Here is a 23308-nt window from a genome sequence, read left to right as displayed (position 1 = left end):
CTCACTCCCCCTCATGAACATACTCAAATTCGTGGTGCTTGAGACAATAAATTCCCTTGTGCATAGATATATTGCACACACGTGAGATCTTATGGGATAACATTTGTGCCCTTTAAATATTTGCATCATAATCCAAATGGCTAAGTATGCTAATGCCATCTAAGTGATAAATTTAGTGGGTTAATCAAACATGATTGCCCTGGCTATTTGCCTAATATCATATTGATCACTAGATCAATAGAGAATGTAGTCTCGACCACTTAGGCGATTTTAATTTAGGTACTCTTATTCCCTTTTGTCCATTGTTGGAAACCATTTTTTCTTCTTAATTCAATGGACCTTATAGGGTGAATATAATGTCATTTAGGCAAAGCCTTGGTCGAGCTTCTTTTCCTTTCTTTCAAGGAATGTCCAGTTGAGTTCAAGAGTATTTTATAACTGAGCCTGGATGGCAGAGCATGTCGTGCCATTTGTCAAAGGCTTCTTTGAACTCTTTGGAAAAGTGAGTTGGAGTATTAATCCTCAATCATATTTATCTTGGCATAATAAAGGCATATAGATATAGTTTCTTATCAAATAACAGTTAATGATGAACTCAAAGTAATTCATTTTATTAATGAAGTCGTGCATAAAGCAAAGTATCAAAGCAATTCATGAAACATAAACTCAGGAAACATGAAAATGAGAATGTCAAAAGACAATTATATAATATGGCCTTCACAATGCATGTGTTGCCATATGGCGCTCAACTTCAGCTTCATCAGCTATAGGAGGCCTCATCTCATTATTCTTTAGCTCAATGTATCTTTTCTGAAGCTGGTCAAATCTGTTGATGGTATCTTTGATTTTCTGCTTTCTTTGTTCAGAAGCCAAAAGATATGACAAAAGGTCATTATAAGTGGTGAACTTCTTAGCCGTGTGTAGCAACAGCACATCCTTTGGATGGAATGTGGAGTAGGTCTTATATAATAAAGAATAATGTGTTATCCTTTCACCACATAGTTCAAGACTATAAGCAATATCCATCAGAGCAGAATTATATTTGTCCACGGATTCAAAATCCTGGAATCTGAGGATCTCCCATTCATGGTTGGCCTTTTGCCACGATACCGGTTTGAACCTTTTCCTTAACTGTAACCAAAGGTCACAAGGATCCTCAACATGGAGATACATGTCTCTTAATTCCTCAGTGAGATGATAACGAATAATCGTTATAGCTCTATGCCTTTCACTGTCAATGATATCATTGTACTCATTGATGCATTGTCCGAGTCCTCTGGATCTCAGGGCAACAAGAGTATTCTTTACCCATTCTAGGTAATTATCTCCAGAGAGATTTAGGGCAGAGTAATCTGAGGGTTCAAATCTCGACATCTGAATATTTAACGAGTAATTCAAGCACTCAGAATTCTATGTAAGCAATAGAATAAATCAATGTATATGATTTCAATAAGGCTTTCCCCCAAATCATATAATCTATTTGCTTAAGCAATCTTAGTATGAGAATGATCAATTGATCATTGCATCTAGTAATCCTTTTAATTATAATTCAAATTGGATTGATTATATATATAGGGTATTAAGGCCCTTTAGAATTTGAATAAGGATCAATCATCATTTTATTAAATGAGATCAAGCAAGATGGATGAAATCAAGCAAATGCATGGATCAAGAAATAGCTGAATGCATGTTCAGAACTAAGCATTGGACTTAAACAATCTATATGTGATTCCTAATGCATGAGGATATTTGGTTTTTAAAGAGCATAAAATAAAACTGATTCCTTCCCCCTTTACAGGGTAAACAAAGACAAGAAAAATTATAATTTTCAGGATATGTCTAAACAAATTCAATTAGATTTTCAATCAATTTGGTTTTAAGGCATGTTTATTATTTCAATTAAAGCAAACATGCTTAGTTTAAACAATAACCGATTTAATCTAATTAGATGCAAGCAATATGAATCAATTAGATGCAAGCAAAATGAATCAATTAAATTTTAATTTAAATGCACCATGATCAGAATAGTCAATGATATGCAAGCATGCATGATCGGTTTTAACAAAATGACAATCGGATGCATGGAAAAAGGTTGGTTCAAAATAATCCAAGTTTGATCTAATGATTTACTAATCTAATAGATGCTATCAGGTATGCATATAAGATCAGTATATAATTCAATCATCACAAAATCAGTCTTCAAGGATGGTTTTAGATCAAGATTAATTTAACAAGCAACTATGTGATCAATGTTCAGTATATGATTTAATCATCACAAAATCCGGTTTTAAGGTTGGTATTAGATCAAGATAAATTTATATCATTTGTTCAAACTATAATGAACCGATTTCAAGGCCGGTTAAGATATAGATAAATTTTGACAAACAATAATGTGATCAAATGATATCAAACCAGAATTTATTTTATCTTATGACATATTAATTTAAATCAAGACTATAGGTTATAATATTTAAAATACTACCTAGTCAAAGATATGCATTTATTAAAATCAAATATGCATTTATAAAAATTAAATATGCATTTATAAAATCAGAAAAGTTTTTAAAATTTTATCAGTTACAAAAACAAACATCAATGGTCAAAGATATGTATTGATTAGGATTTATTTCGATTTTATTTGGTTTGACTGATTTTCAAAGAATCTGGCCGAATATGGCTCAGGATGTTTTTGATTGTTTTGAATTTTGGATTTGCTGGTTGAGAAAACCAAGCAAGAAGGATCTAGGAGATTGATATGTATAATGACCATCAAGATACATATTTAGATTTAAGGATTTTGATGGTGAGGTTTTTGATGGCCGGCTTATTCATCCTGCTAGAATAGCTGGTGATGCGGATGATCAAAGGGTTTGATTATGGGTTTTGATCCTTTAGATAATCCGGATTTAAGGTTGGATCAAATAGGAGAAAAATGGAGAGCCGATTTAAAGGCTTATGATTTTATGATTTTCTCTAATATTTTTTATGATTCAAATAGTTCTTAGAATCAAGATTTATATAGATCTTTAGATGATTAATAAGTTTTATAAGTTTTTTTTTTTTAGAGATACTTAGATCTTTAGAGATTTATAAGTTTTTAGGATTCAAATAATTTTAGAATCAAAATTCATATAGATCTTAGATTCAAGATTAATATTTGAGATAATTTTAGATCTATAGATTTTTATAAGTTTTAGGATTCATATAGATCCAAGATTCAGATATATGATGTTCTTAGATCTTTAGGTTTTGATTAGTTTACCTTTTACACCACAAGGATTCTGAATGGACCACCGTGAGAGAGAGGGAGTGATCCGCGGATTGAGGTGGTTGAGAGAGAGGTGGAGGAGCTGGCCGGAAAACCGTGAGAGGGATAGACTTGGCCGGCGGAGCAAGGCTGAGGGCCGGAAGAGATGGCCGGAAAAGAGATGATCGCCGGCGGATGGGATTGCTCAGGTGGAGAGAGTCTCGTGCTGATAACGTGTTAAGATTTGAGAGAAGATTTGTGAGAATGTGTTGTATATTTCTTATTGCTTACACCACTATATATAGTGGTTCATACAAGGTGGAGTCAAAGGGAGAATTGATTACAAAGATAGTCTACATAATGACATGGTCAAACTCATAAAGACATAAGGTTGAATGGGTCTTCCATGTGGCTGGATGTAAACCCCCAATGGACTCTAGTCTTGAATTTGTATGGTCTAGGTTATGGACCATCCACTTCATTATTCATAACAAAATGCATATTATTCCTTCCAGATATTTTAAGATATACTAGTTTCGTGTCCGCGCTACGCGCGAATTACATCTTTACGATTAAAATTTTATTTTAATTACTTTGTAACATGATATGTTTGAATTTGTTTTAAAAATATATATTTTAGTATTTTTATTTTGTGATTAATTTAACTATATATATTACAGTAATAAATTAATTTGGAATAGTTTGTTGCATAAATTTTAGTAAACTTTAATGTAGGCCATCTTTTTAATTTTTGAATTCTTCTTATGAAAATGGTTATGAATAATGTATTCAAAATATTTTCTTCAATATTTATGTAGTACTTTAAATAAAAGCAAACATATAATCTGATGATAAAACAAAAAATTAAAAGGTTACTTGAGATAAAAAAAAATATGAATGAAAAAAATACCGAGAATGGTAAGTAACAAACAAAGAGACAGAATCACAAAGAATCATTTTTCACACACCTATGATAAAATCAATTATATGAGGCTGTGAGATATAGCGTTTGGCTAGACTACAGATAATAAAAATATAGACTTGATCTGTACGCAATAATCTCAATTGTTTTGGTACTGAAAAGAAGTCAAAAGATTTTTGAAGAAGCTTAGATGGATTCAACCTCATCTTTAGTTGTTTTTTCTCAATGCCTCAAATAATCTTTTAACTGTTTTATTCTTTCATGGATCAAATAAAACCAAACCAAGAGATATATATGTTTTGTTTTAATTCAGTACTTTTGTATACTTTAATGATGTCAGTGATCGGGAAGGTTTTAAACCCGATGAAGCAGAACGTCGAGAAGTTACTTCAGACGATGCCTGCACAATGGGGCATGGCAGAGAGAATCACGGCTAATGATCTAGGGAATGGGAAGTTTTTGTTCAACTTCTCAAGCGTGGAGGATCTTAACTACGTCATGGCAAAGGGGCCATTCCATTATAACTTTTGTATGTTCGTGTTGGTTCGTTGGGAGCCAATCGTTCATGACGACTACCCGTGGATCATTCCGTTTTGGGTACAGTTGATCGGGTTCCCTCTCCATCTGTGGACAGACACGAACCTAAAGAATATAGGTCGCCAAATTGGTCATGTTGATACTATTGAGCTCACGGAAGGACGTATGCTTATTGATGTCGACTCACGACGGCCTTTGAAGTTCTCCCGAAAGGTTGAATATGAAGGAGATGAGGTCACGATAGAGATTAAATATGATAAGCTCTTCAAGCATTGCACCACTTGTGGCATGCTCTCACATGAGAAAGGGTATTGTCCCTCCATCGAAGTCATACAACCCTCACTGGAACGATCAGATGTATTCACACGCATGCAGTTACCAGCTCGTCAAGGTGCTAGTGATATTCAAGGTAGTGACCGTAACCATCATCAGTCTTCGCTGATGAAAAGGGAGATGTATTCTCGCAACTCTCACGAGTATGAGATAAGGCCGGACCTGCGTAATAGGCTACGTGAGAGTAGCAACAACTACTCCCGATCATGGGGCAAGGATCGAAGTGATAGAAGTCACTCTGATAGGATTATCAGGCGCAAAGATGAGTCCAGGAGGAGCGACAGGTATGGTGGTGGACGTGCTCGTACGGGGCCTTATGATCGCAATGAAGGACGATCGTGGCGAGTTAAACCAAAACTCATTAACACAACAGACTCTGAGCTGAATGGTAGTGGTGCGGCTGACAAGAAGAATGAGATTGTTCCATATGAACAATTCTTAGGTGCGGGACCTCAGGAGCCTTTGAACTTCGGTAATGACCTTTCGAGTAGTGAGGGAAAGAAAGAGGACACACCTGGTACTAGGAAGCTGGCTAGTGCAATTGTCACTCCGTAACGATTGAGATCTACAGAAAATGTGATGGTTCGGAGCAGGGTTGACGACATTGCAGATGGAAGGATTCTCACGTTCTCTCCACAAGCAAAAGGCCCCATGGATGATCAGATTATTGGAGCTTTAAGTGATATGGACCTTGTGGATCAACAGGACAGCAGATTAATGGATACTGATGTTAATGAGGATGATCTTTTGGGAGATGAGCTCATGGAGATGGAAGGAGATGAGCTATCGAATGATGATGGTGGAGGGGCTGTATTCGAATGATGATGCTACTTCAGAGGAAATATCGGAGGCTCTGAAGGAGCTATCTACTGCTCTTAAGGCAGAAGAGATGTTTTGGACACAGAAAAGTAGGGTCCTCTGGTTAAGGGAAGGTGATGGGAACTCAAAATATTTTCATGCACTAGTGAAGCAAAGGAGAGAAAAGAATAGGATAACGCAACTCCTTGATGAAAATGGAAATTTGGTGGAGGATGAGGAGGGATTAGTAGCCATTGCTACTAGCTATTTTAAGCAAATATTTGAATCGTCTAACCTAGAGGATATAGCTGAGGCGCTATCAGAGGTTTCGACAACTATCAATGGGACGATAAATGCGGAGCTTACAGCCCCAGTAACTGAATGAGAGGTTAAATTGGCGTTGTTCGCTATGCATCCGGAAAAAGCTCCAGGACCAGATGGAATGACAGCACTCTTTTACCAGAAGTTTTGGGATATTTTTAAAGATGATTTAACTCGTATGGTTAATCAATTCCTTTTCGAAGGGACAATGGCACATGGCCTTAATGATACGAATATTTGCTTAATCCCTAAGATGACAAAACCTAATGAGATGACTAAATTTAGACCTATCAGTCAATGTAATGTCAGCTACAAGATAATTTCTAATGTCTTATGCCAAAGATTAAAGAAGGTTCTTCCACAGAGAATATCAGAGACCCAGTCGGCCTTCGTAGCTGTGAGACATATTACGGATAATATCATGATAGCTCAGGAGATGTTTCACGCTTTGAGAACTAAACTAGGAGGACGGGTTAAACGGATGTCCATAAAAACAGATATGAGCAAAGCATATGATAGGATGGAGTGGTCGAGAAAGATGGGTTTTGCAGAAATGTGGATTGACTGGATTATGAGATGCATCACTTCGGTCAAGTATAAAGTCCTCATGAATGGAGAACCAAGGGGAAACATTGTTCCTGAGAGAGGTTTACGCCAAGGAAATCCTTTGTCTCCTTTCATATTTATTCTATGCACGGAAGCGCTCGTTAGCCTTCTTAATCAAGCAGAGAATCAAGGGAAGATAACGGGGATGCGAGCCGCTCGCGCTTGCCACTCGGTATCTCACATTCTCTTTGCTGATGATAGCCTTTTCTTCTGTAAGGCGGAGCCCCGTGAATGTGAAGAAGTTATGAAAGTAGTAAGGAAATATGAGAAAGCATCAGGCCAACGCATTAATTTTGACAAACCCTCATTACTCTTTGGTAAAAGGGTTCCAGCGAATGATAGGCAGCGAATGATATGCAGCAAATCAAGAATACTCTTGGTATACAAAACGAAGGCGGGATGGGCTCATATCTAGGAATCCCAGAGGATATTAGTGGATCAAAGTGCAAATTATTTGCTTTCTTAAAGGAGAAGCTCCTACATAGGGTGAATGGCTGGACTGGTAGATGGCTATCGAAGGGAGGAAAGGAGGTGTTGATTAAATCGATATTGTTAGCTCTTCCGACCTATGTCATGTCCACCTTTCTTCTTCCTTTGGAGATTTGTGAGAATCTAGCGAGTGCCATTGCACAATTCTGGTGGAGGTCGAACCCTCCAAAAAGAGGAATCCATTGGGCAAAATGGGAAAAGATGTGTGCGCTTAGAGAGGAGGGGTGGAATTGGGTTCCGCATGATCCATGAATTTAATCTAGCTCTTTTAGCTAAACAGCTTTGGCGACTTGTGCAATTTCTGGACTCATTAGTAGCGAGAGTTCTTCGGGAGAGATATTATCGTCTCAGTTCGCCGTTGCGAATGGGCACATCAGATACCCCATCGTATGTATGGACAAGTATGACTGCAGTGAGGAAGCTATTACTTTTGGGCATCAGAAGTCAGGTGCACTCAGGGTATGAAATTAATGTGTGGGAGGACATTTGGATCCCTTCGACGCCAGCTAGACCAGCTCGGTCCCGGGCTCCAGCAGTGAACCCAAAGATGATCGTAAGCAGTCTTATCAATCCAGCTACAAAGGAATGGGATGTTCGTTTACTGGAACAATATATAGCTCAAGAAGATATTCCGCTGATCCTGAGTTTGGCCATAAGCCCTACCCATCGACGTGATACATTTTGCTGGAGCTATTCAAAGAATGGACAGTATACTGTTAAATCGGGGTATAGGGTTGCTACAAACTTGATGAGGGATGAGGAGGATTTAGAAGTTCTACAACCCAGCATTACAAAACTCCAAGCCTTTGCTTGGAAGGTAAAAGCGCCACAAAAGATCTGCCATCTTATATGGCAATTAATATCAGGACAGGTAGCGGTAACAAGGAATCTGGTACGCCGTAACATGCGATGCGACAATTATTGTCCAAGATGTGGAGCACCAGAAGAGACCGTTACTCATGCTATCTTTGAGTGTCCACCGGCCTTACAAGCATGGGAGTTATCATCAACGCCATCGAGCCCTGAAATCTTCCCGGTACCAAGTATTTACGCTAATATGGACTATCTTTTTTGGAGAAAGAATGGTATTCTGGAGCCAGAAGACGATAGAGATCCTTATCTTTGGATAATTTGGTACATATGGAAAGCTATAAATGATAAGTTGTTTAGAGGCATAAATAGAGATCCACTGGAACTAGTCAGGTATGCAGAGAGTAAGTGCCAAGCTTGGTACAACGCAAGAGACACTGAACCGGTATCGCCACAGGTACAGACTAATGAAGAAACACAAGCCTTAAGCTTGGGTGATATTTGTATTGTGGATGGTTCATGGACCTCTACAGCTCAATTCAGTGGAATGGGATGGGTTTGGAAGGATACAATAGGGAAGATACAACTCATGGGATCAAGGAACTTGCAGAGGAGGAGACAGCATTACACTCGGAACTGGAAGCGCTACAGTGGGCAATGGAGAGCATGATACAGCACTCGTACTGTCAGAGGTTTGGGACGGACTGCAAGGACCTGATTGCGATGTTAGAACAGCCACAAGATTGGCCCAACTTCTCAACAGAGCTTGAGATCATTCAAACTCTTCGGTTGTGTTTTTCAGACTTCAAGATCAGCTACTTCCCCAGGATGCAGAATGAGATTGCGGATTCGCTAGCTAAGAATGCACGTTCTTTTCATAGATCTTTATGTTTTATTGGTTATTCTATTCCGGTCTGCCCCCCCCAGGCCACCTCAAGTTTGAGTAATAGAATAGCCGTTTGCCGTCAAAAAAAAAATGATGTCAGTGATGATGAACATAAAATCTTATTTCACATATAGATATGAAATATATGGGAATCTAGACATTATTATTTTTTTATATGAGTTAGCCTTAACCGAAATCGACATTGCATTCTTTATCAACAGGTTTTGTTGGTGTAGATAGGTTAAATAATTTTGCAAATTCGTCTTTGAAGTACATCTACAAAAAAAGTAAATATAATGTAGTCTTTTATTTTTTTTTTATAAAAATAGCTTTTTATTTTTGTTACAAATTGAAAATTTTACACCTCTTAAATAACGGCTATGGTATTCACCAAAATGTGTGTAGATATTTCTTTAGAAAAATTCTGAATGCTTTTGTCGGCCAAACAATGTAACAAATAAAATTATTTTAATTTTATATTTTATCAAAAAAGAGAAAATTTATTACTGCAAAATCTTTTTGCTAATAAGCGATGTTTGTCGGTGCTCCGTAACAAATTTATCAATATTATTATTCTTAAGTTACAATAAAATAAGATTCTCATCGTAGTACATCACTTCTTTTCTGGTTTTTTTAATATTTTTGGGTGTAACATACAATAGCTTTGGAGTTTGGAGGACCATATCACAAATTATTTTATCGTGTTTCTTTTTCCCAGCCAAAATGATTTCAACTTTACGCAACCCTTTGACCATCATCCAACAAATCTAGCTCTTTTCCTGATCTCTTCTCCGCTATGTTAGACATGCTGTAAAGAACAAACCTGATACTTGAATGCACAAATTCCTTCTTCGCACGTGCACATGAACATACATCTACTTTTATTTTCACGCACAAGAGAACGCTAATCTTGTCCGAGTCTCTTCGAACCCCTTACCAAAAATCCAATTTTGTCGGTTACCCTTATTCATGCCAAAATATTATGCCTCACAAAACATGTAACTTCCCATTATTTCTTCTTAAGACCTCTCCCTCTAGATATAATTGAATTCCCCAAATGCTAAGGTCCTACCATTAGCTTTTGATTTAAGAGAAAAGCTTACAAAACTAACATCTCTCTTACCTCAAATAGTTCACTTTCCTCTTACGAAAATCTAATTTTCATTTTACATAAGATAGATTTGAAGTAACCAAACCTTGTATTTTGGTAATGTTGGGATGATTAAGTCCCAAGTATCACAATCTGTCTTACGATGGACCAAACAATATCTGGTTCAAAATTGTCGAACCTAGCCTTCTTGGAAGCCACTATTCTTCATGTTTCAGGCTCTGTGCACCAAACACGCTACTATACATCCCTTGTCCGATCTGCTAAATCAGCAGAAAGAATAACATAGCAAATCATATCCTCAGAATTGAAAAAGAATCAGACCGACGACAGTTGAATGTGTGCATAACGAAACACATATTTTATGAAAGAAAAACGTAAAGTAACAAAATATTAGCTGAGAATAGCAAAATACTACCCTTGTTCGAGTTGCCAGACGCTTGCGCCTACTTCTCCTATGTTTGAGAGAATCTTTTTTTTTGGCGCGAAGTTGAGAGAATCATAACAAAAAAAAAGAAGGAAAAACTCAGATTAGATCAATCAAGTCTTAAAATTGTATGTATCCACACAAAATTAAAAGTCTTACGGTGGTATGTTCTTTCTTCTCGCCCAGTTTCTTGTTGTAGCCGGAGAAGCAAATAAAGATAAATCAAGCAAAGGTCCATGGAGATGAAAATATCAGAGAGAATTTTAGTTTGACACTATGAATGTCATAACCTTTATTAAGCTTTTCAAAAGCGTTTGATCCAAACTGGAACCAACCGTGGATAGCCTCACCGGCGACTTTGGTCAGCCACATAAGACAGCTGGTGCGGACCTGCTGTGGGAAAAGCTTGGCTAGTGTCAAACTTTTAAGCATCTAATCCTATGAGAAGTCAGAGAAGCGATTTGTAAATTACCTCAACCGAAGGAACAATGGTTCAACAGAGATCCGAAGCCATGGAGATTTGGCGTTTTGGAAGTAACGACGGGTTGTGAGGATTCTATCTGACTTGAACCTAGCCACTATTATATAGCGAGGATGGGAGGGTAAGGGAAGGTAAAGAGGTGTCGATCTGATGGCGTTAGTAAATTGAAGAAGCAGTAAATAATTTGTAACCGGTGAAAATTAATTCATCAAGAGGAAGAGGAAGCAAAAGAAGACGACGAAAAAGAGATTGTATCAGTGACACAGCAATTTAATTGGCTCTGAATATTTCTGCTGATGTGGCTTGTCTAAAATTGCTTCAATTTAGTTCTTTTTATATAGTAGAGATATATATATATATATATATAGTTTATTGTGTCTCATTCTCATATGGATTAATCAAGTTATTCTTTCAACAAATAAATTAAATTAGCAGAACATATATAATAATTATGTAAGGATATAAGAAAGCTCGAAAGAGTATTGACATAGAAACGGAAAAGGCCAGTTTTGTGGTTGAAAAGAAAAAGGTCAATTACTTTCCTTTATTCATAAGCTAAAAGAAATTATTGAATTTAGCGTCCAAAGTAAGATAGAATGTCTCTTTCATCTTATTCAAATTAGTTAAAATCATCATTTTCTATCATACTTTCTCTATGATCCTAACTTTGATGCATGTGAACAGTGATCTCACATGCCTTCTATGTTATCACACCCACCTATACATAATACACTCATGTACATCAACATTTAATATGATCTATCTTACATCCATTACCTTTTGTGTGTATATATAGTCTAGATCGATATAACTGACATACTTTAACGAATCGTTATAAACTAGACTCTATGGCGATTAAATAACGATCCAACGATATTAAACTACCCACCTAACTGACAAAAATCTTAAATGTGTACGATACACTTTCAGATTTTATCGACATTTCTCAACATTTGTCAATGAAAATTAAGAAAGGCAGCGGAAGTCAACACTACTAATAGATAGTGTACATATGTTTTGTCTCTGTTACGTATAAACTAATAACACAACAAAAAACGATGGCAAACCGGGCCTCGTGGTCTGGTGGTATAGGAACCTCGGCTGAGGTGTCCGCCATCACGAGTTCGAACCCCGGCCACAGCGGATTTAACATCTCTTTCGTTGGGGCGCTGGACCCCCTACGGGGATAGTTGGGAATGTGGCTGCCCAGATACCAGAGTTACCAAAAAAAAAAAAAACACTATGGCAAGATACGTACAAAATATTTAAACAGAAAACAAACACCTAAGAAATATTATTGTAGTACCTTTAGCGTAGTGATAATTTATTATACTTCGTAGAAGAGTGTGTTTTCTTTTTCAACGTAGATAGAGACGTTTCTATCAAATCACGAGAGAATCTTGGTAATCCTAACCGGACAAAAATAGCAAACTTATAATATAGAAAATGATAAATTACTGCAAGTAAATCGTCTACTCCCTCCGTTTCATATTAAGTGTCGTTTTATAGAATTTTTTTCGTTACAAAATAAGTGTCGTTTTCGATTTTCAATGCAAAATTTATTTTTCTATTGGTTGAAATATGGTTAGGTGTATAGGAAATGTACAAAATTAATTGTTTTCTTAATCCGTGTGCCGAAACCTAAAATGACACTTATAATGAAACAGGAGGAGTATATAAATAATCCAAGCGGCTTGGTCAGTGACTAAGGACCCGACTGGTTTCAACGCAGCGGTTACGGTTGCGGGTGCGGAAGGTTGCGGATGCGGATGGTTGCAGTTTCAAGCGTTATTAAACCTTTTGTATGACTGGTACAACGTTTAAAAATTGTTGCGTTTGCGGAATATTTGTAACTGGTTGATTATAAGATATTGCAGCGGTTTAATAATAAATTATCCATATCAACATATTATAACATTAAAAAAAATATAAAAACATACTATTTTAATAAAATATAATTATTATCAATATAATATGATTAATAAAAATATTATGTTTATTTATAAAAAATTTAATTTAGTTGAAAGTTATAATTTTAATAAAATTTGTTTTGAAGATTTATATTAAAAAAAATATTTTTTATTTCGCTTTATATATGTGTATATCTTTATATATGTGTGTATATAAATTTTTAAAAATTCTAATAAATAGTTAGTTTAAAGTTTTTAGAAAGCAAAATATGATACTGTTTGTGAATTTTAATTAATATATAAAATATGTATATATTTTTATTTATAATATTTTCATTTTAAAATTTTAATTTTAAAATATTTTTGAAAATAATTTTATATTTATTTTTCCACCCGCAACCGCCCGCAACCGCAAACACTAGCTGGAACCAGCTTTTGATTTTAAGAGGTTCGGAGCGGTCTAGAGCGATTTGTAGCGGTTTGTATGATTGTTTCGAAATGTTGTCAACTTCTACCAACCGCAAAAGTTGCGTTTGCGGGTCGTAACGGGAAAACCAGTCAAACCCTAAGTGGTAGTTCGATAGGGACTTGGGAAAAGAGGATTGCATTCTGAACTTGTGGTGCTTCTGAGTTCGATTCTACGAACTAAGTCGTCGTTTTGTTTGGGCCATTTAAATTCTTAGGCTTCCGCTCAAATGCTTAATTTGTGGTGCATTTTTGCATGGCTATGATCAAGTGGTATTCAAGATTCAGGAATATACTAAAACATTTTTTCCAGATTGAGTTTCTCTTGAAACAAAATCATACCTATGTAGAAATGTAGATTTGACCTTCGGCTCAAACAATTTAGTTTGTAGTCCGGTAACATGCAATTCAGCTACCGTCTGATATTAGTTGAAAAGTCTAAATTCGTATTAGCATAAATCCACACTATAGAACTAAATGTGTTTTTATCAAGGCCTGTCAAATTAACTGATAGGATGCTCATTCTTAAGAGCAGTTGACATTGAGTCCATAACTTCAGCTTTTAAGAGTTAGTGATCGGATACTCGATCGGTGCTAACCTAACAAAATAGAACTTGGAATAACCAAATTGATTAGACGATGAAGAATCTCAATAGAAGTAGAGAACAAACACACCATAACCATATTTGAATGATAGAACTTTAAATATATTACAGATATCAAATTTTAATTAATTTTGTAACATTCGATCGGAAATTTTTCTAGAAAGTTATTTTGATGAACTAAACAAATCAGTACAATCTCTTTTTAACCAATGAAAAAATAAATTAAAGTGCTGATCTTAGTACAATTCTTGGTGCCTTTTGGTGCTTATTGACGTGCCCTTTACACAAACGTAACAAGCAAATAGTGTGAATGGTGGCAGCAAATGCATTCGTTAGATTTGTTGTAGATCACATTTTTATCACCATCTGTCACCAAAAGTATAACACTTTTTCCAGTACTATTTTAAACCAGAGAGAATCTAGACCTAAATTCTCGGGATTTTATCTCAATCAACAACTGAAGTTAAGCAGATATACCATAATATAACTTCTTGTTCAGAGAAAAGTTTAAAATCAGATAGCTACCCACTTTTACCAGTAAGCACGGACGAATAAGTAAGCATAAGTTAAGCAAACACTCTTATGGAGCATTATTGAATCTTATCTCATGCTCAATCATTATGTCCCCCATCTTCTACTTTCTCCTTCTACCATTCTTGTTTCTTCCATTTCTTCCTCTTTGAGTTTAGTTTCAATTTCAGTGTAATTACAATCATTGACTATTAGTAATATAGTTTGGCGAACATATGTCTCTATTGGACAATAAAGATCATTACAAAATCTTTTCATGTTCAGGCATGATTTTTCCAAGAACTTATTATCTGTTTATAATAATGTTTTTTTTATTTAGCACTAAGGAGGAATTACGAACTTAAACAATTAACATCAAAACGCATACAAATGTTTTGAGTTATATTTTCATTTTATTCATTTCAAACCATTCATTGATTCTTCTTTTTGGGTCAACATAAGCTTTTTATAGATAACTACTCTCCAACCATGGGGGTAAACGTTCCACAAGAGATGATAACAAAGCCTAACCGACTAAAAGAACAGCTATTACACTTGCAAAACGGTAAACAAAGTAGGAAACGATAGATGCAACCATAACGTCAATGTTTTGCTGAAAAGCAGAATGATGCTAAGGTGGATAGAAATCGTAAATGATGCTCCAGTGACCGAGGTCAAACAACAAATGAGTCGGGAAACACAAGCAGGATAACAAGTAGTGATTCAGCATCCATAACAGGGGCGACAAAGCTCAGAACTATTGAACAATTTGATAAGTCAAACACTATGCCAAAAAAAATCAACTGCCATACGCAGTCTGCCATAAAGCTGATATGGACTTTTCAAGCGTCCAAGGTTCAAATCAAAGTAATATTTTAGATGTCAATTCATTTTTAAGTGTTTCAATTCAAAGAGAATTCAGGTTCATAATTAAACTAAATGCATTCAATGTAATGAAGTGATTTGATTAAGCTAACAAGACTCTAACACAATTAACTACCAACTTTCAAGCAAATGGATAAAGGAGGAATCATGGGTATAGGAATCTGATTTCAAATGACTAAGATTCAATCTAAAATGGCAAAGTTTCAATCAACACATTCCCCTAAGTCTAGATAACAATTCTAAGCAAGTTCTTTATCAAGACAAAAGCTTATTTACTCTCATTGATCAATCATCAAATACTTTGGTTTGTGTCAATCAAGCAATCATTAAGAACAGATCATTCAACTTTCTAAACTACCCTAACATCAAATGCCTTTAGTAGGGTAAGCTAAAGCATGTTGAGTTAGCTCAGACATTTCATCGAACACCTTCCGGGCAATGAAATGTATAGGTTTCTAATCTAAAATGGTCAACTCTAGATTAGCATTAAGATCATTCAATCAAGCAAGGAAACATATTAATCTACTCTAAACATTCTAAATCATCACTTAATCATCCTAATCATCCTAACCCATGAATCCAAAGATGACTACTCACTCATTATCATGGTAGACACTAAAGCAAACACAAAAGATAATTATCAAGATTAGATCTTTCACCTAAAAGTGGCTTTTTGATTAGATAGAAAACAAAATAAGTCCTAATTTTAGGTTTAGAGAGTATTTATAGAACTCGTAAGACCTAATGGGCTGATTCAATACCTCAAATGGTGATTGCCCTTGCAGGATCAACGTTGGTGTCCTATTGATGGGATAACAAGCTGTAGCAACCGCATCACTCCAAAACTTCTTAGGCACATTGGATTGAAACATCATGGACCTGGCTACTTCCATCAGATGCTTGTTCTTCCTTTCAGCCACTCCATTCTGTTGTGGAGTATATGGACAGCTTGTCTGATGTAGGATTCCATGTTTAGATAGATGACTCTTGAATGCTTGTCCTGTGTACTCTCCTCCATTATTTGATCTGAAAATCTTTATCTTGGCATTGTAATGGTTAGTTACATAGGATTGAAAGTTCTTAAATGCATCAAGTACCTTATCTTTGGTTGAGATTAAGGTTAACCAGGTGTATTTGGATTTTTCATCAATGAAAGTTACATAATACTTATGGTTTTCTCTAGATAATGTAACTTTCATTATCTAACTTTCATTGATGAAAAATCCAAATACATCTAGTTAACCTTAATCTCAACCAAAGATAGGGTACTTGATGCATTTAAGAACTTTCAATCCTATGTAACTAACCATTACAATGCCAAGATAAAGATTTTCAGATCAGATAATGGAGGAGAGTACACTGGACAAGCATTCAAGAGTCATCTATCTAAACATGGAATCCTACATCAGACAAGCTGTCCATATACTCCACAACATAATGGAGTGGCTGAAAGGAAGAACAAGCATCTGAAGGAAGTAGCCAGGTCCATGATGTTTCAATCCAATGTGCCTAAGAAGTTTTGGAGTGATGCGGTTGCTACAGCTTTTTATCTCATCAATAAGACACCAACGTTGATCCAGAAAGAACCCAAATAAAACATAAATTTTCGATCAGAAAAAGATAAACGCGTGCGGGTGGTTGAGGTCGCTCCGTCAGGTCGCTCTGCTTCCAGAGCGGGTTCGCCACCTCGCTCTGGGACTCCGCTCCAAATGCATGCTTCATTTCTTCATATTGCGCGCGGGTTGCTGACCGCGCTCCGGCTCTCGAAAGTCGTCGACGAAAAGTTGAGTTCAAAGCGGGTGTCTCACCTCGCTCCTGGGCATCGCAATGCATGCTACGTTTTTTCATTTTGCGCGCGGGTTGCTGACCTCACTCCGGCTCTCGAAAGTGGTCGACATATATTGGGTTCAGAGCGGGTGCCTCACCCCGCAGCGTAACCTCGCTCCATCCTTCGTTGTATCTGGAGCGGGTTCGGTAGGTCGGTGTGGAAACCCGCTCCGGTGCTCTACTCGCCCAAACAACACTTTACACCTTCTTTTTGATTCCAAACTCCTCCAAATACCTTCAAGAACTCAAATGGACACTCCAACACCTGATAAAGACTTATGCAATACAAAAAGAACCTAAAATGCACAGTTCCTAATCTAAATGAACAAATTATGCAAGAATGAATGATTAAAACAATGCAAATATGCATGATATCAAAAGCCACTCAGTTAATAAAGTGTGAAAATGAAACAAAATGTAAAGGTAGGATTGGAAATTTAGATAAAGAGTAAGAAACAAAGCAACCTATAGAAAACTTTTTTAAAAAAATGTCTCAAAGCGTCACAATCAAATAATTTTCAAATGTAAATCAAATAACTATTTTAAATTGAACAATATCTGTCACCTATAATTTTTTCACTAAAAAAATAAGATTCATAAAAAATAGACTTAAACAAAACATAAAATCAAAACCGGCAGAATAAATTGATATCTCCAGAGAAGAGGCCCTATAAAACGGAAACAGAGACAGAGAAAAAACAACTCCACCCCCAAATCTCTTACAACTATATCTCTATATATATTTTTCTACATATATTTTCTTAAAGAAGTGTTTAAAGCCACAACACGAAAGCAATGTCTTATTTCCTTTTACATCGGTTATATGCCCGATGGATGAGCGAATTCTCATTAGCACTACTTAGTGTCTTTCACTGGAACCACTACAAAACTCAATGACCGCATTAGCAGGAGCTCTAGTCTTAAGAATCATTTCCTCAAACTCATCTTCTGGGTTTGATAACGCTACAATCGCTCCTCCTGCTCCAATGGATGCTTCATCCTCATGTATCACGACTGTTCTTATTACTATATTCAGATCAAACGTACCATTATACGAGAAATACCCTATTGACCCCGAGTAAAGTCCTCTCGAACAGTTCTCAAGCGAATCAAGAATCTCAACGGATCTTAGTTTCGGAGCACCGGTCATTGAACCGCCAGGGAAAGCTGCTCTCACACATTCCACTGGACTAATGTCTGTTTTCTTCAATCCACGGACGGTGCTCACCATAGTGTGTACCGTTGTGTATGTCTCCACGTCCATGAGGTTAGGCACATGGACTGAGCCAGGCTCACAGACACAGCCGAGATCGTTCCTCAAAAGGTCGACGATCATCAGATTCTCAGCTTGATTCTTCTCACTGATTACATGACAAAAAGGTTAAATCAATGTTTAAAAGCAAAGATTCTATAGAACAAAGAGTAGGGTGTTTGGTGTTTACCTGAGTTTCAATTCAAATTTTAATAGTTCATCTTCTTCGGGTGTGGAGCCACGAGCTATTGTACCCTTAATGGGCTTTGCTTCTAGCATCCCATTTCTATCCAGCAGAAGAAACCTTTCAGGAGACGAGCAGCACAAAGACAAATTTGCATTTGAGAAGTTGAGAAAGGCTGCATATGGTGCTGGGTTCTTCTCTCTCAGGTGGAGATAAAGTCCCAAAGGATCAGTGTTCTCTATTCTCCATCTGTTCTGTGTAGTTAGACAAAGCTCGTAGCTCTCCCCGTCTTTGATATACTGCATACACCTCTCCACATCGTTGATATACTGCTCTCGTGATTTGTCAGGGACAAAACTTGCTTTGCGTTGCGATGAATCTATAGCAGGAAGAGTTTGATCCTTCCACTTTCTTGTGGGCGAAACACTCATGGTGATGAGCTTCTCTTCAGTATCATTCAGGAAAGAGGTCTCTGCAGTGTCCAATTCGTGGAGAGATAATACATAAACGTCATCAAGTTGATGATCAATGGCGATGACATTATCCGCCAAGAAGAAACATGCATCTGGAGCTTTGGATTTGTGCCGATTAATAGGCATTCCACATTCTACTTTAATATCATATCTGCAAATACAAGAAAAGGTAAATAAACATTCATTAGGTATTAGGACCAAACTGTATTGTTTATGAAAAAAGGGTTTAGTCTAAATGATGTAACACGTACCCAATACAACCTACGTATCCACCACAAAAATCAAAAGGCAACCCTTTGAAGTCCTTCTCTTCATAAGAGAGAGATGAAAGCTCCTGGTAAAAATACAATTTTAATGATTTTACAGCAGAAATATATCAACTCTACTAGACAAGCTATCAAGTAAAAGAAAAAAAAAAAAAAGTCTTTCGTCATACCTTACGTAGAAAATCAAGAAAGCCTTCTTCCAAGAATCGTTTCTCAGTAGAACCGTGAGCATCTTCAATCAGAAGGTGTCCACCATGTTTAGATGTTATCTCGCTGAAAGTCATAAAAGTTCACTGTGAGGGTTATTAATGCAGCCATATCAACATAGTCCCGTAACGACCCAAGCACGTAAGGTACATTAAGAAAACATTTGCAGGCGGAAGGGTTATGGCGCTCAAGTAAAAAAGAGCATAAACCTTTACGCCGATAGAAGAAAGAGTAGGTCATGCGTTAAAACCTTTGATCAGATAAACTAAATGTCAATTGCTTCCAGAGGGATCCGCCTTTGCCGCCCATGAAAGAAAATCGCCCTCTAGCCTGGAACAATGTAATTGTGAAGACCATTCCTTAGAATCAAGTAGATAATTTCAGGAGAATACTACCAACCTTGTCACTAGAAGAAGTATCCAGCCAAAAAGCATCATTCCCTCTATTCTTGCCATATAATTCCATGAATATATTCCTTGCTCCACCAACTTTATGTACAAGACGTTCAAGTTTCTTCCATTTCAACCTCAGCAATTTTGTATCAGGTTTGGCGTATGCTAAATCCACCAGATTGAATACGTCTACACCATTTTTCTTGGCAGTAGAGAGAGAGTTACTAGAGTTGTTATTATTATAGCTCGAACCATTTCCTGTATTTCTAGTTCTGGAAAGTTCTTTCAGCAATTGACAGGCACTTGGCACCTGCATGTTTGCTAAAGAATATTTATTATTCAGGAGAAGCTCTAAGACAGTTAACTTATAGAGTAAAATATTACTAATGAAACAATTAAGCTTTAGAGAGCTCACCAGTCTCATTAATCATTCTTCGACGCAAGGATGGAGATTTGTAGCGACTCCAATAATCCACAGTCACGTCTTTGAAATTCTTGAATATTTGGCTTCCATAAGTGGTGGCAATACTCTCTGGGTGAAACTAAAAGCATAATGCATATCAGAGACAGTAGAGCAACGAAGGAAACTAAGACTAAATATGATCATAAACATCAAACCTGCAAACCATAATGAGGAAAAGTAGAATGCATGATGCCCATAAGAATGTGTCTATCTTGTTTTCCATCAACATGGGGGGAAGGCCAATAACTTTGGTTTTCCAACGTTTCCGGAACAGAGATGACAGATGCGTTCCTTGATGGGCTCAAAGAGGTATTCACAGGAGTAGAGAACTTCTTCTCAGAGAAAGAGCCTGTGTCATCATAAACCGTCCAAGCTATTGGTATGAGTTCCTTTGGCAGTGATTCCTTATCTATGATCAGTGAATGGTATCTAACAACCTGCGGAGAAACCCAACACACAAATTTGAAACTGGTATCTAGAGAGAACAATGAATGTTGCATTTAAGAAGTAGATGGACCTGCCTTGAAATCAGAGTTTCTCCCGGATGGAATATCAGAAAACAATATGTTCCCATCATGTTCAATCCCACTACATGAAAGCAGATGAAAAAGTTGAGTAGCATATTTAGAAGACATTGAGAAATAAGAAATGGAGCAGATATGGCTGACCAAATATCAACAATTTTAGAATTGTTTCACTTGACAAAAAACCACTTGAAGAAAATAAGGCAAATAAAGAGCATTAAAGATTCATGTATACTCGATACCTTAATCGTCCATGGACTGGTTCCGGGGCATGCACCACATGAGCTCCATGGACATAACCTAGTGCCTGTCAAAGCATGTTGGCTTGGTTGGTTCAGAAATTCGAGAGAGAGAGAGAGACAAACTAGTCATTTTCATGACTATGCAAGAACTAAGCCAAGAGAAATTAGCAAGTATGAATAGGACAGAAGTACCTGATGGCCAAGGCAAACGCCTAGAATTGGAATATCACGACATTCAAGCAAAAGGCGAAGACATATTCCTGGAGAGCCATAGTCATGTTCAAGATGAGACAAACACAGGTGGGAAAGCAAAAACTCAACAAAAGCTAGGCTGGATACTACCTATATCAGCTGGGCACATGGGAGAACCAGGTCCAGGCGATATAACAATATTATCGAAAGCAGCGTCTTCATATAAGTAACGGTAAGCTTCTTCCCACGTCCACTCATCGTTCCGAATAACCACAGGAGGCACTACAACGGGAAACAAACAAAATGTTGAAAACACACAGAATCAATGTATAGAGAGAGAGTGTGACAAATAAAAATATAAGAAGGTACCTCCATTAATAGTACTGAGTGCCTGATATATATTAAATGTGTAGCTATCGTAATTATCAATCAACAAAGTTCTCACAAAGCCAAGCCTCTCCACAGGCTCTCTTCTCGGTAGAAGACTCTTCTTAGCGATAGACGAAGAATCCTCCAAGTGCCCTGGCACAATATGCGTTGACGCAAAAACCTTCTTCGTATTAAAGTATTTTCTCTTCTTCCAAGTCTCATCAAACCTAACCGGTTCACGAGATAAGAACCGGTTTGCAACGGGAGATCTCATAACACAGTCGCTTGGACATGCAAGCTCTGAGGAGGTAGAGCATAACGAAAAATTCATGTTCGTCGCTCCTGAAAGCAACAGTGATGGATCTGAGAGTGTGAAATTAACAAACTCGAAAGGTTCCATTTCTGTAAACATCAATCAATCAGTCTCTAACAGAACGGAAAGATTCGAATATTCCCCGATTCGAATCTTACACGATATATCTAGTCCACCATTGGGCTAATACGATCAATCTCTCAAGCTCGATTCCTCTCTAACGATCTATGAAACCGTCAACACATAACATCTAGATAAGGATAATGAGAGAGCTTACGTTTTTGAAACGAACACGGGAGATAAGAGAGATTCGAGAAGCAACGAATCGTATTGATAAGAATGATGATGGAAGAAGCTCGCTCGCTTGCTGAATGGAGAAGAATGAGATTGAAGGACTCCGAGGTTGAATGAATGGTGCACAGAACGAGGAAGAGAAATCAAAGGGTGGTGGAAGCTTTTTTTAATAAAGAAAAAGACAAAAATAGCACTAAGTTTTTGTTCCCAAACTAGCACTCATCAAAAGTCACAAAAATAGCACTTAATGTTTTATCAAAAGTCACAAACTTAGGGTTTAGATTAAAGGGTGGGGTTTAGGATTTAGGGTTTAGGGTTTAGAATTTAGGGTTTAGGGTTTAGAATTTAGGGTTTAGGGTTTAGGGTTTAGGGTTTAGGGTTTAGGGTTTAGAATTGAGAAATGAGGTTTTGGGATAAGATATAAACTTAGAAATGTGCTATTTTGGTCATTTTAGTTTTTGAATGCTATTTTTGTGATATAAACTTATAAAAGTGCTATTTTGGACATTTGCCATTTTTAATAACCTTTTAAAATTTAAATTATAAACGAAAAGAAAAGGAAAAATTTGGAAAAATACCTTCTTAAGAGATTTTATGTTGAAATTTATACCACTTAATATTTTTTTGGAAAAGTACACTTATTCCTAAATGAAATTACCAAACTATCCAATTGCAATGTTTATAAGTATTTTAATATCTATTTTTTTAATAAAAACATGAATCACTTTAGAATCGTATGCTTTTGAAAAAAACATATTTTTATAATAAAATCAACAATCGGATTTAACGACAATCAATAGCAAATTCCCAGTATTTTTTGTTCTTATGAATTAAAGAAAAACAAAAACCCATCAGTCAATAACACAAACGTCTGTAACAATAACTAAATGATCACTTCCTTTGATTGGAAGATTTTGTTTTGATGTACGATTAGACACACACTAAACAAACCTAGACAGAAAATGTAGGA

The 23308-nt window shown here is 36.6% G+C and overlaps 1 protein-coding gene across 1 annotated transcript; it reads right to left on the bottom strand.

The window, feature by feature from the left end:
• Positions 1-17788: 17788 nt before the first annotated feature.
• Positions 17789-22516, bottom strand: LOC106433238 (aminodeoxychorismate synthase, chloroplastic). The gene is made up of 14 exons (XM_013874085.3): positions 22322-22516; positions 21732-22073; positions 21513-21644; positions 21363-21430; positions 21171-21235; positions 20926-20992; positions 20560-20841; positions 20357-20483; positions 19949-20262; positions 19800-19879; positions 19513-19615; positions 19328-19410; positions 18610-19227; positions 17789-18528 (listed from the first exon to the last, which is right to left on the bottom strand). Exons 2-14 carry the CDS (start codon positions 22060-22062, stop codon positions 18027-18029), a joined length of 2772 nt encoding a protein of 923 aa, XP_013729539.2. The 5' UTR covers positions 22063-22073; positions 22322-22516; the 3' UTR covers positions 17789-18026.
• Positions 22517-23308: the final 792 nt, after the last annotated feature.

The sequence above is a fragment of the Brassica napus genome, chromosome C4 (assembly GCF_020379485.1).
Source record: "Brassica napus cultivar Da-Ae chromosome C4, Da-Ae, whole genome shotgun sequence".
Taxonomy (NCBI): Eukaryota; Viridiplantae; Streptophyta; class Magnoliopsida; order Brassicales; family Brassicaceae; genus Brassica; species Brassica napus.
Note: the sequence above shows the minus strand (reverse complement) of the source record. Positions and strands in the feature narration are given on the sequence as shown.